At 41.6% G+C, this 12385-nt stretch overlaps 1 protein-coding gene across 1 annotated transcript in view; it reads left to right on the top strand.

Moving 5' to 3' along the window:
* PAPPA (pappalysin 1) overlaps positions 1-5403 on the top strand; it is a 241994-nt gene extending 236591 nt beyond the window's left edge. Inside the window, exon 22 of the mRNA XM_045791079.2 lies at positions 37-5403. Within this exon, the coding sequence (XP_045647035.2) occupies positions 37-144 (108 nt within the window). The 3' untranslated portion in view covers positions 145-5403. The remainder of the gene's footprint in view (positions 1-36) is intronic.
* The last annotated feature ends 6982 nt before the right edge of the window (positions 5404-12385 follow it).

The raw sequence follows: 12385 nt of genomic DNA, 5'->3' as shown, positions 1-12385 counted from the left end.
AACCACCTGGCTCACCTCTTCTCTCTCTCTCTGCAGGTCACTCCCTTCCCTATGTCCTGTGACCTACAAGGTGACTGTGCTTGTCGGGACCCTCAGGCCCAAGAACACAGCCGGAAAGACCTCCGGGGATACAGCCATGGCTAAGGAAGGACAAGGAGTTGACAAAGAATTCCCAGCACCAGGACCCGCATCTCTTTGGTATTGATTTCACAGTCGGCTGCTCAACGGAATGGCCTCCCCACACCAGGGATCCTTAGCACCCAACCGGTCTGCCTTTAATTTCACCCAGGAAGGACTCATAGTAGGGGCGCATGAACCAAGTCTCGCCATGTTGGATGATGGAATGGAATCCCATCCCAAAGTCTTAGATGGATTGCATATACAAGTGTGCAGTCCAGAGCCTAAAATTCTCATCATTTGTCACACAACCACAGCAAGAAACATGTTCTGTATTTAGGAGTGTGCCCATATGTGGTTAGTACACATGCATGCATATGCACCCAAACATCTGCGTGAGGGCAGTTTGGGAGACTGAGCAGAGAGAGACTGGAACAGTCTTTCCTTTCCCAAGCTCCTAGCCAATACTGTCCTTGGGAGAAAGAGAGTTGCAGAAACTGCCGAGGCCAAGTGTTGAGATGTCAAGCTAGCTTGCACTCTGAGGCTTGGAACATGTAGGATGTGCACAGTCACGCAGTCCTTTGGGATTAGAAGTGAAATGGTCTCTGATCACCTACCTTCTAGGAAAGTAGAACCCAGGACGAGGTAAAGAATCCAAGGTATGCAAAGCCCCCAAATTCTTCTGCTGCCATGGGGGATTTTACCCCAACTCCAGGGTTTGAGGCCAAGCTGGAAATGGCATAGGGTTGCAGTGTCAAGGTATTATAACAGCCCCCTGCTTGAGGCCATAATATCCCTCCAGAACCCACCCATTCCCCAAATCTTGCCTTGGGACCACATTCGCTGCTACTTTTCCTGCTGCTCTATCCTATACATTGAGTACCCCCAAGATGGTAGGACTAGGTTAGGAAAAACCCCACACAACCAAACAGTCTGCCTTAAAAGTGACCCACATTTTCCCACAGCTCCTCACTTCTTAGCCCTTCTACAAGAGAAAAATCCTCATTGGCCCACATGGTGAGAAGTTAAATCCCCCATGGGTGGGCTTCTCATCCTGGAAGGGAGTAGAGGAACTGGAGATGCTGAAACCCTGAGAGTCCAGAATGTCTGAGCCAGTGTTAGATTTTATAATCAAGTGGACCAGTGTTAAATGTCTGTGATGTTGGGGCCATCCAGAGACTGCTGGGATAGTGGGGACTCTTGAGTTATTATCCTTATCCAAGCTTTCCTGGTCCTCCGGGCTAGATCAGGCTTTGGTGCTGAGGACCTCACTGTGGCCCTGAGCAGCTATAATTCTAGAACAGAGAATCATCTTGGGTATGATCCATCTAAACTGTGTTCTCAAGGGCTATCAGAGGGAAGCCCAAGAGTTCACAGACTCAGTCCCCAACAACCCAACATGGTCATCATGTTTTCTACATCGTCTTCCAGCTACCAGGACTTCCGTCCAGACCTGTGGTTGGGGAATCCTTCCCTCTTAACAATGTTTAGCCTCCTAAAGTCGAGAGGAAGGTAGTCCAATGCACGTGGAAGCCCCTATCTCATTGGGGTCCTCTTTGTCTGTTTTCTACCAGTTACTTGTCCACTCCTTTTGAATTACTATGGGAAGAAATTAATACAGAATGAGGTAGAGAGAATGGTCAAGCTGGACATAATTTCTGAGACCTGGGACTGAGACAGTGAGGCCATGGGAGGGTATCACATAAAGACTGCTGTAAATCAAGTCATCTCAAGTCTAGTGAAAACCACCAACAAAAACGAAGTCTAGCATAGGAACGGGAAACCCCAGGCGTACGTGCTGACCCTCCTCATTCCTGTACCTGAGGCAGGCGCTGTTCATCAGTCTTAGTCCTTTTTCCTATGGGGACCAAAAATAACTTCAGGAGCCTTCTTACTATATTACTCCCAACAGTAATTACCTGCTGACCAAGAACACTTGAGAAGCCAATGTACCAAGGTGCTTTTTGCACAGGTGCCCACAAATTAGGATGTAGTGCTTAGATTTGCGTGGCTCGTACCATCTTCCAAACCCTGAGATTGGGTTCCAGAATGGAGAAGCTGCCACTGTGGTTAAGGACAGGCCTAAATCCTTTATGTTTCCTTCTTCTACACACTCATATCTCGTTTATATTCAGAGCATTTTCTGTAGTTACCAGGGCTAATCCTTAGCAAAATAATCATAAAAATGGAAGAACTGATCCCATCTTGTACTCCCTCCAGTAACTTAGAACTCTTGCCAACTAGTAAAGCCCCTCTCTTGCCCTGAGTTACCAACGTGTGTGGTTAGCTGACAAGATACAAACTAGAAAGGTAACCATGTGGGCCCTCCCAGTTGCTTTACCACACCAATAAGTAGTGCAAAAAGCCTTGGAGACCCAAAGACACCATCACTGATAATGGGGTTGCAGGAACCACAGAGAAACCTCACCAGCTTCCCTTCAGTTGACCCTCACCCAGTCTGTGCCCACACTGTCCAGCTGACCAAAGCTTCCTAGAGGCTGACTTATATCTTCAGACTCACAGATTGAGTCAAGCAAGGAGCCACCCAGTCTCTTTCTGACCGTCCTCCAAACCTGTTACTCATAAATTCGTATTTGCCAAGGATATTCGGCAAGACAGGCTACTTGACGGGTGGCCAGCCGCATGCCCACATGGAAGGCCCTTCTCAAAAACCCAGTGAAAGAGGCTCCATTCTATTCCTGCAATGCACTGATTTCTGGCTTCCTTTTCTTTCTGGGAGTAAACTCATTGTCTTATCCCTTCGATTACCTCCTGTTTAGGGTCATGGAGTACTCACAAGGAGGCAGATCGGAAGCACTGTTGTCTATCAGCAGCTCAGGGGCCCTAAAGCAGTTGGGGGTTCTGGGTCTGAAGAAGTATTAGCCTGTTGGCAGCAAGAAAGAAAAGATGAGGAAGAGGGTTGTCCAAACCCTGTTTTGGGGAGCCTTTCCAAGCCACAACCCTAACTGCATGCCCAGAGGACTTGTTTTACCCCCATATTCTGTGCCAACCACCTCTTAAGGGAAGACAGTCCCTGGGAAGTCCATTTTGGTGGCTGAATTAGGGTGTTAGGAAAGGGAGTGATCGATGGTCATAAATAGCAGGGTTTTGAAGATGGAGGGTATCGGCTGCTGCTCCTGGCTTCAACATGTTGACTTACTGCCTAGACAGTTCTCTCGGTCTTTTTCCCACCTTGGCCCATGCTTCAGTGCTATTTGTTGAAAATAATTCTTTGAGACAGATTTCAGCTACCTCCCTTCCAGGTTCAATTTAACTTGGTTGTAACTGTCAATTTGTTATAGGTCTTACCTGTGTTTTAAAAAGAAAAAGTAAGCAAGAAAGAAAGACAAAGACAGGAAGGAGGAAAGGAAGAAAGGAAACCATAAATCCAAGTTAACAGTTTTGAGGTTTTTGTGTTTTGTGTTTTTTTTTTTTTTCTGGAACTACTTCAAGTGGGAAAATAAATTGATGGTAACAAAGCTGTACAGATAGAGATTGATAGAAGACAAAGACATGAAAAGGAAATAGAAATGCATGATTAAAAATAAGAATTAAAAAAACAACCACCTATATTTGTGCTTCCTAAAGGGAACTGTTTATTCTACAGGCTGCGTAGGTAGACACAAGCATGAAAATTTCCCTAGCAGGAGACATAAAGCAGGATTTTATAATGCTGTTATTTTCTGTACATTGTGGTAGGGTCCAGGAAATAAGGCATCTTCCCCCTTGATATGTAGTTGTTGTTGGGGGAGCATTTTGTCTATGTTTGGTGGCAATCGGTGGTAGTAGGGAGTGGGGAGGGCTTAAAATTGGTTTTACCCGATATTAAGGGGACATAGTGTGTTGTGCTTTTCACGTTATAAAATGTTTGTATTTACCAGTAGAGCACTGGGCTTTCTAAAGACTGCACTTAGAATCTCACTGCACGGTCCACTTTCCTAAAAAGCTGCTACATGACCAGACAGGTAATTCCCCTGGTTTTTGAGAAACGACACAAAAACAAACCAAGCAAACGTAAAAACTAAATAGCAAAGGAATAAAAGCTTATTCTTTTAACTTATTCAACTTTTGCCAAATTCCTACCAATTGTTTGATCTTTAAAAGCATCGTAATGATAGCCAAGAGAGAGGAGTTATGTCTCTAGAGAAGGAACCTGGAATTCTTGATGCCAGGCTGCAGTTGGCTCGTGATCTTGAACAAGTCAACAAAGAGCTTCTCCATTTGCCTCAGTTTCTCCAGCTGCAAAATGGGGATGATATTACTTACCTACCTCACAGCGGGATGGCAGGGGATGGTGAGGCCCTGAGGTTCTAAAGGGGCTGTGGCAATCTGTGACAGACACAAAGTCCATGGGTTCCTTTTCAAGAATGCACAGGCCCAGTGGCCATTTACAAAAGACAGGGAGTGCTCATTTGATATTTCAAGGAATTAAGCTGGAGCTCCTGGATTTTATAATCCACCTTAAGAGAGGCTTGTATTTGGGAATATTTCACTCATAAGCAAATTAGATTTTCTCCCCCTATTCTGGCCATTACCAGTTCTAGAATTTGATTAAAAGCCAATTACATCTTCCAGTGTAAAAGTCAGTTTACTGTGTGGTCTAAGACTTAGGGGCCATTTCCAACCTCACAGAGGAAGGGAGTCACTAAAATCCCTTCTCCTTCTCAGACTTAAAATTCCACATTAAGTGTTCCGTTAAAAGAAGATACGGCATTCTGAGTGCAGACAACTCGGGGCTTCTTAAAACCAATACACCAGCAGTCAGTGAGGAGAACTTTGAACAATTCTTGAGTTGCTTTCTTGGGTCTCTATAATCAATAACCTGTCCGCAGATATCTATCTATATAAAGATGATATTATATATAAATATAAATTTACATATATATGCACATGTATATATAGTACATATATGTGTGTATATATATACTTAAATGTAATATTTACAAAATAAAACTGTGATCTCGTCTAGAGAAAATGTATTCATATTACAAACTGCTCTTCCATATTTATGTATATTATACCTTTTTATTATTGTTATAATTATTATGGGTATTTCTCATTATTATGATGTTGAAATCTGTTTGGCACCTTCTGGAAACGACCAAAAAATGACTCTCCATTGAAGTGCTTAAAACCTGCTCTCATGAGAATTCTACTGGCCTACTACTATTTAAAAAAGAAAAAAAAAATCTAAACACCAAAAACAAAACACAATTCTAATCCTTTTTCTGTACCTCACGCGCATAAATTTGCTGCTCCTATTTTGGGTTTTATTTTTTTTTTTTTCCTGTTGATGTGTTTTTATGGATCTAAGTTAAGTCCTTCAGCAATATATAAGATTGTAAATAGTAAACTTTATTTATTAAGAATGTCATCTTTTTTTAATTTATATTTACACAATTGTTCATCTAATTTATTTTTTCTATACGGTTTTAAATACTCAGACATATTTTGCTGTTCGTGATATTTTCTCGTGGATTTGTTTTTCCATACTGTTTTCTCTGGTCTCAATTACAGGTTGGATCTCACAAAAAAAAAAAAAAATGATGTAAAAGACAGAAATATTTTGCCACTGTTGATTACTATACCTTAAAATTCTATATTATGAAAATATATAATAGCTTGTATGCTTCAATGTCTAGCGGTGTGGTTTCTGTCTGTTGTGGAAATCTGAAGGACTCTCCTCTGGACACACTCATAGGGAAGGGAACCCCAGGGCCTCAAACAAGAAGATCAAGGGTAGCATGCGGTTGAATTCAATATACACCCAATTTTCTATACAAATAAGTCCTGAAAAACATCTACATTTTGCATATGCAAAAACTGAAAAACATTATTACATGCTAAAAAAAAAAAAAAGTCCAGTTTTCAGGGAACAGAAACAAATATCACTGAGAGCTCTATCTAACCTTTTGGATGCCATCTTCAACAACATACTTCCAGCATATCCTTTAGTTTCAGTTTTTTTCCTTGATAATTGAAGGCTTAGTCATCCAGTTCATTCAAGGAACCTACGGGGAGACTGAGGTTCTGCTCTTTTTGATCTGCCTACGGGATCTCGTTTTTCATCTTATCACCACTGAGTAGCCATGTGATCTTTGGGAAGTTATTCAACTGCTTTAAGATTTAGTTTTCCCATCTGTAAAATGGAACTAATAAAAGGACCCATCTCACGATGTTGTTGATGATAGAATTAAACAAGATAAACATGTAATGTTTTTAGAATGGCAGCAGACCCAGAGTATATTAACTCTTGTTATGATTATGATGAGACGGGTTGCTTATGACAACTATTCATAATACACGGATTTTTCTGAGATCTACTTACTTTTTAAGAGAATAAAACCAAGAGGTAACAAAGCATTAAGCCCTTGCACAGGCATGGCCACGGAGTAAAGTTGTTAGCACAGTACCCTAGCTCTCGGCTGGCAGGACCAATGCAAGACGGGTCAAAATATGTATTGATCTGCGGGTACCTCAAAATTTTGAATCTGTGCAAAAGGGCGGTTTGGGAACATACAGTGAATTACATGCAAGGGTACAGGAAGGGAAGTCAAGAACTACCCATGGTAGGTTTTCTGTGCTGTCTACAAGACAGGAGGGAAGGCACCAAAGAATAAAATAAAAATCTTGCTAAATGCTGCCAGATAAATGGTTATTTCCAAAGAGAAATAATGATTAAAGAGAATGTTTTACTCTGTTCTTTTCAATTCACTGTGAAGACTGAAACAAGATTTTAAAAAATAGTTTCATGAAAAGAGAAGAGAGAAAAAGTCTTCATATGGCTTTTTGGACTTCTTGGTTTTGTCTGCAGAGACAAAGTCATGGGGCAGAGATTTCTCTTGGTAGATAGAAGATATTCTAGTGTCTTCTCCCTTCCTCCTCTAACCTGAACACACACACACACACACACACACACACACACACACACAGTAATGGAGAAAGTTCACTGGGTTTTAGCGGCTTAAACTGTCGAATGGGAAAATGACTCCCTTCTCACTTCAAAACAGGCAGACATTCAGCATTTACATCTATTTATACTTGTCATCCATATTCTAGAGCCTAACCAAGGAATTGGTTTTAAAGTTAAAAGAAGAAGAATAGGATCCACGTTCTGTCATGCTATATTGGCATTGGTAAATCTATCCCGTTCTTAACCTTCAGGGCCAGAAATAAAAACCTAGGACGAAAGCATAGCCTCTCTAGCCTTTAACTCAGAAGGAGGCTTCCTTCTTCACCTCTCTAAAGGACTGTGATTTGACGTGGAAAACAGCAGTGCAGTGAGTTGGCAAAGAGGAAAGGGCAGGTGGCACGTTTAAGCAAATGGGACTAGCAGGTGCTGCATCCAAAGTAAGAAAAAGCACGTCACCTTTGAGAAATTAAATAAAAGACCAATGCACTTAGGAAGTAGAAAGAGAGGGTACCAGTGGACCAACATGAGGATGGAGAAGTTATCATGAACCATGTTGAGAATTTCAGGCTTTATCTTAACAGCAACGTGGAGTCATTGAACGGTTTTTCGGAAAGGGATTTACAAGGTCAGATCTACGGTTGAGAAAGATCCCTCTGATGGCAGTCTGAAGGCGAAAATGCAGAGAAGTAACAGATGTAGGGAGTCAGAGGACATTGTGTAGTCCAGGAAAGATATGACGACTGTTCGGATGACAGCGGTGGGCCTAGTGAATGGGTGGGGGAGTTTTCCATTTTACTAGATGGTGAGGTTGGACAAAATAATCTTTAGTGTTCACCATTCTGTGATTCTAGAAAGTCATTGCAGACCACAGCTATTCACTGATTTTAGAGGTTCTTTTCAATTAATAGATTTTACTTTTCTAGAGAAGTTTCAGTTTTACAGAAAAGTTGAGTAAAAAGTAGAGCTCCTATTGGGCTTCTTTTTAAATCATGAAATATGTGAGACTGAGAAATCTAGTGATTTCCTGGGGTCAGCCATCAGGAAAGTATAGAATATCCTAAAGCCATGTGATCAGGTGTGTAAGTTTGGAAATTCAAGTAATATTCCTGATGACCCCTCAGTGGTTTGTTGTGGTGAAGTCTTAAGATGAGAGTGGAAGGCTTTGAAGAAGTGTTTGGAGATGGAATCTGGAATCATGACCATTTATATCCTGTGCTGTCTTGGACAGTTCTCTTCCTGCTCAGTTGCCTTGTCTGTAGAATGGGATTTATTATTTCTGTCCTAAATGGGCTATGCTGAGGAAAATGTATCATAATTTAAGTAAAGCACTCAGCAGGGGGCTGCTATATAGTAGGTCTCAGTATATGCCGCCTGTTCCTCTTTTACCCTCCCAAATTCTCCACCCCACCTTTGACTAAATAGGATTCCCATGGCAGGCTGCACTTTGCAGAAGTGGGATGGTACAGGGAGGGAAAAGAGGCATTAAAAGGACTCTTCGTATTTTACTGATTAAGAGGATGCTATGACAGTATCCAATGCCAAAGATAATGCCCTAAGACCAAGCAATGCCACTTCTAAGAGTACACCCAAAAGAAATGCATACATATATTCACCAAAAACAACTTCTAGAATGTTTAGAGTAGCACTACTGATGGCAGCCCAAACTTGGAAACTCACCAAATGCCCATCAACAGTATGTTGGGCAAATAAGCAGTGTATATTAATGCACTGAAATTCTATACAGCAGTAAGAACAAATGATCTACAACTTTATGCAATAATACAAATAAATCCCACAAAAATGATGTCAAGCAAAAGAAGTAAGACATGAAAAATACATACTCTGGGATTTCCATTTTATGAAGTACAAAAATAAGCAAAGCACAATTAATGGTGCTGGGGCAACTGCAAAAGAATGAAATTGGATCCCTACCTCATACCATACATACAAAGTGACTCAAAATGGATCAATGGCCTAGATATGAAAGGTAAAAGTATAAAATTCTTAGAAGAACACATAGGGGTTAATCTTAATGACCTTGGGTTTGGAGATAGATTCTTAGATATGGCACCAAAGCACGAACAACAGACAAAAAAAAAAAAAAATCAGACTTCATCAAAATTAATTTTGTGCCTCAGAGTACACTATCAAGAAATTAGAGAAAATATTTCTAAATCATTTATAAAGAATATACAAAGAACTATTACAAAAAGACAAAGAGCCCAATTGAAAATGGAAAAAAAAAAACTTGAATAGACATTTGTCCAAAGATTAAAGACAAAAGATGGATATAATAAAACAATGGAAAATAACAAGTGCTGGTGACGAAGCAGAGAAATTAGAACCCTTGTGCATTGCTGGTGGGCACATATAATGGTGCGGCCACCAGGGAAAACAGTTTGTCGGTTCCTCAAAAAGTTAAACGTAGAATTGCTGTAGGATCCCCAAATTCCAATCCAAGGTACATGCCCAAAATAATTAAAAAAGGTTACTCAAACAAGAACATGTACACACGTTTGTAGCTTCACTATTCATAATAGACAAAACAGCCCAAATGTCCATCAGTAAATGAAAAGATAAGCAAACTGTGGTAGACACAAAAGGGCATTATTCAGTCATAAAAAAAGAATGTAATACTGATGTGTGCTGCAAAGTCGATCAGCCTCCAAAATCTTGTGTTCAAAGCCAGTAACCAAAAGGTTACATATCATATGATTCCATTTATATGAAATATCAGAATAGATAAATTCATGAAGAAAGATACACATTAGTGGTTGCCAGGGGCTTGAGGAGAGTCAAATGCGGAGAAGCTGATTACTGGGTAAAGGGTTTTACTTTGGTGTGATGGACATGTTTGGAATTGGATAAAGGTGGTGGTCTCCCATGGTTATAAATATATTAAATGCCACCAAACTGTTCATTTTAAAGTCATAGGGCACCTGGGTGGCTCAGTCAGTTAAGTGTCTGCCTTCAGCTCAGGTCATGATCCCAGTGTCCTGGGATGGAGCCCGCATTGGGCTCCCTGCTCAGCAGGGAGTCTGCTTCTGCCTCTCCTTCTACTGCTCTTCCTGTTCATTCTTCTTCTCTCTTACTCTTTCAAATAAATAAAATCTTTTAAAAAAAATAAAGCCATTAATTTTGTTATGTGAATTTCACCCAAATAAATTATTATTTTTTTAAGACATTAGAGGGGCACTTGGGTGGCTCAGTCGGTTAAATGGCTGCCTTTGGCTCAGGTCATGATCCCAGAGTCCTGGGATCAAGCCCCACGTTGGGCTCCCTGCTCATCAGAGAGCCTGCTTTTCCCTCTCCCTCTGCCTGCGGCTCTGCCTACTTCTTCTCTCTATCTCTCTGTCAAATGGATGGGTAAATCTTAGAGAGAGAGACTGGAGGGGTGCCTGGGTGGCTCGGTTAAGCAACCAACTCCTGCTATCAGCTCAGGCCAAGATCTTAAGGTCTTGGGATCAAACCCTGTTGAGGCTCCCCACTCAATAGGGAGTCTGCTTGTGGATTCTCTCTCTCCCTCTGCCTCTGCCCCTTCCCCATGCTGGTGCTTGCTTTCTTTCTCTCTCTCTCTCCCATAAAGAAAGAAATCTTCAAAAAATTAAAAAAATAAAGAGACTGGGGAAAAAACCCAAATGTGAATAGCAAAAAAAAATACATAATAATAATAATGATGATAATAATAATAATAATAATAATAATAAAAGAGAAGAAAGGAGGAGGAGAAGGAAGATGGAGACGAGAACAAAGAGGTGGAGGAAAAGGAGGACGAGGAAGAGCAAGAAGAGGAGGAGGAGGCAAAGAAGGAGGAGAAAAACTTCAATGTCCATAGAAGTCAGGATAAAGTGGGATGCTTCGGAGAGGTAGAAAGGGTAGTCACTGGATGGGAAAAGAAAGGGAGCTTCTGGGAGCCTAGTAATGTCCTGTTTATTGATTTGACTGCTGGTTACACATGTCTGAGTTTATGAAATTCATCAACTACTTATAATAAGTATGCATAGTTTTCTGTATGTATATTATGTCAATACCAAAGTTTTTAAAAAAGGTTCACTGGCAAAAACGCTCCCTTAGAAGGAAGACATTTTTTGAGAATATTGTTCTGAAATGGAGTAAGACCCCACTTCAGTTCAGCAGCGTACACTGTCATCCACATTTTCCCCCAAATTAGCAATGATTCTTTGAAGCACAACAAAGCTTGACTATACATTGGGTGGGGAGAGGAAGCAGTGTGCTGGTATTGTGGGACAGCAGGTAGTCAGGAGCCTGGGCTCCAGCTCCGCTGTTCTGCTTCATAGCACTATCTGACCACAGAGAAGCCACTTCAGTGCTGAACCTCAGGATTCCCCGTTTGGGCACCGGGCATAATAATGACCAAGAAGAAGATGAAATGAGCTGGTCTGAGTCTATTGCTCTCAAACTGAATAATGAGACAGAACTGCAAGAAATGTCATGGAGAAGTAGGTGGAAAGGAGCCAAAAGAATGGAGCTCATTCCCTTGGGAAGCACACCCTACCCCAAACAGAGCTAGAGCAGTTTTTAATCTGCTTTCCTCCAGGAGCCTCCACGTAATAGTAATGCACCCAAGCCCCCACCTATTCCGTTTTGATCTGCCTTTCCTTCCCTTGCCTCATATCCTTGGGAAACTGGCTAAGATGTAATCAGGTCAAAGATTCTCAAACGTTTCGGGCAAGTGCAATATTATTTGAAATGCCAACAAGTCAAAAGAGCTTCCTTCTTGGGGCACCTGGGTGGCTCAGTCGTTAAGCGTCTGCCTTCGGCTCAGGGCGTGATCCCGGTGTTCCGGGATCAAGCCCCACATCGGGCTCCTCCGCTGGGAGACTGCTTCTTTCTCTCCCACTCCCCCTGCTTGTGTTCCCTCTCTCGCTGGCTGTCTCTGTCAAATAAATAAATAAAATCTTAAAAAAAAAAAAAAAGGAGTTTCTTTCTTAATCAAAGAGGGGATGAGGGACTGCCCTAGTTGGCCCATGCCTATCTTCTCTAACTAGCCCAGGATCACCCCAGCAACAACTCCCTAGAGCTTTGTGGTTCCAAAGAACCTCATGTAAATGCAACTAACCTAATCTAGTCTATTTTACAGATGGGGAAATTGTCAGAGGCTCCATCAGAACTTGGACTTGTCACTTGCCCAAAGGACAAAGTAGTATTGCTAACTTGCTCTGCTGCTACCTGGGTATCTGTGGGTTCTTAAAAGCCTGGGCTCCATGCCCAGAGATAAAATGAAGCAAGGGTCTGGAGGCAGTCAAGGCCCACAGTTTTTGAGATGCTTTGTTTTCCCTCTCCTTGACATGCAGCCTGGCCATTGTCCACTCCTGGGAGTGGGGGATTTCTTAT

Source organism: Ursus americanus, chromosome 18, assembly GCF_024610735.1.
Source record: "Ursus americanus isolate L20-20 chromosome 18, mUrsAme1.1.p, whole genome shotgun sequence".
Taxonomy (NCBI): Eukaryota; Metazoa; Chordata; class Mammalia; order Carnivora; family Ursidae; genus Ursus; species Ursus americanus.
This window is presented reverse-complemented; position numbering and strand designations above follow the sequence as displayed.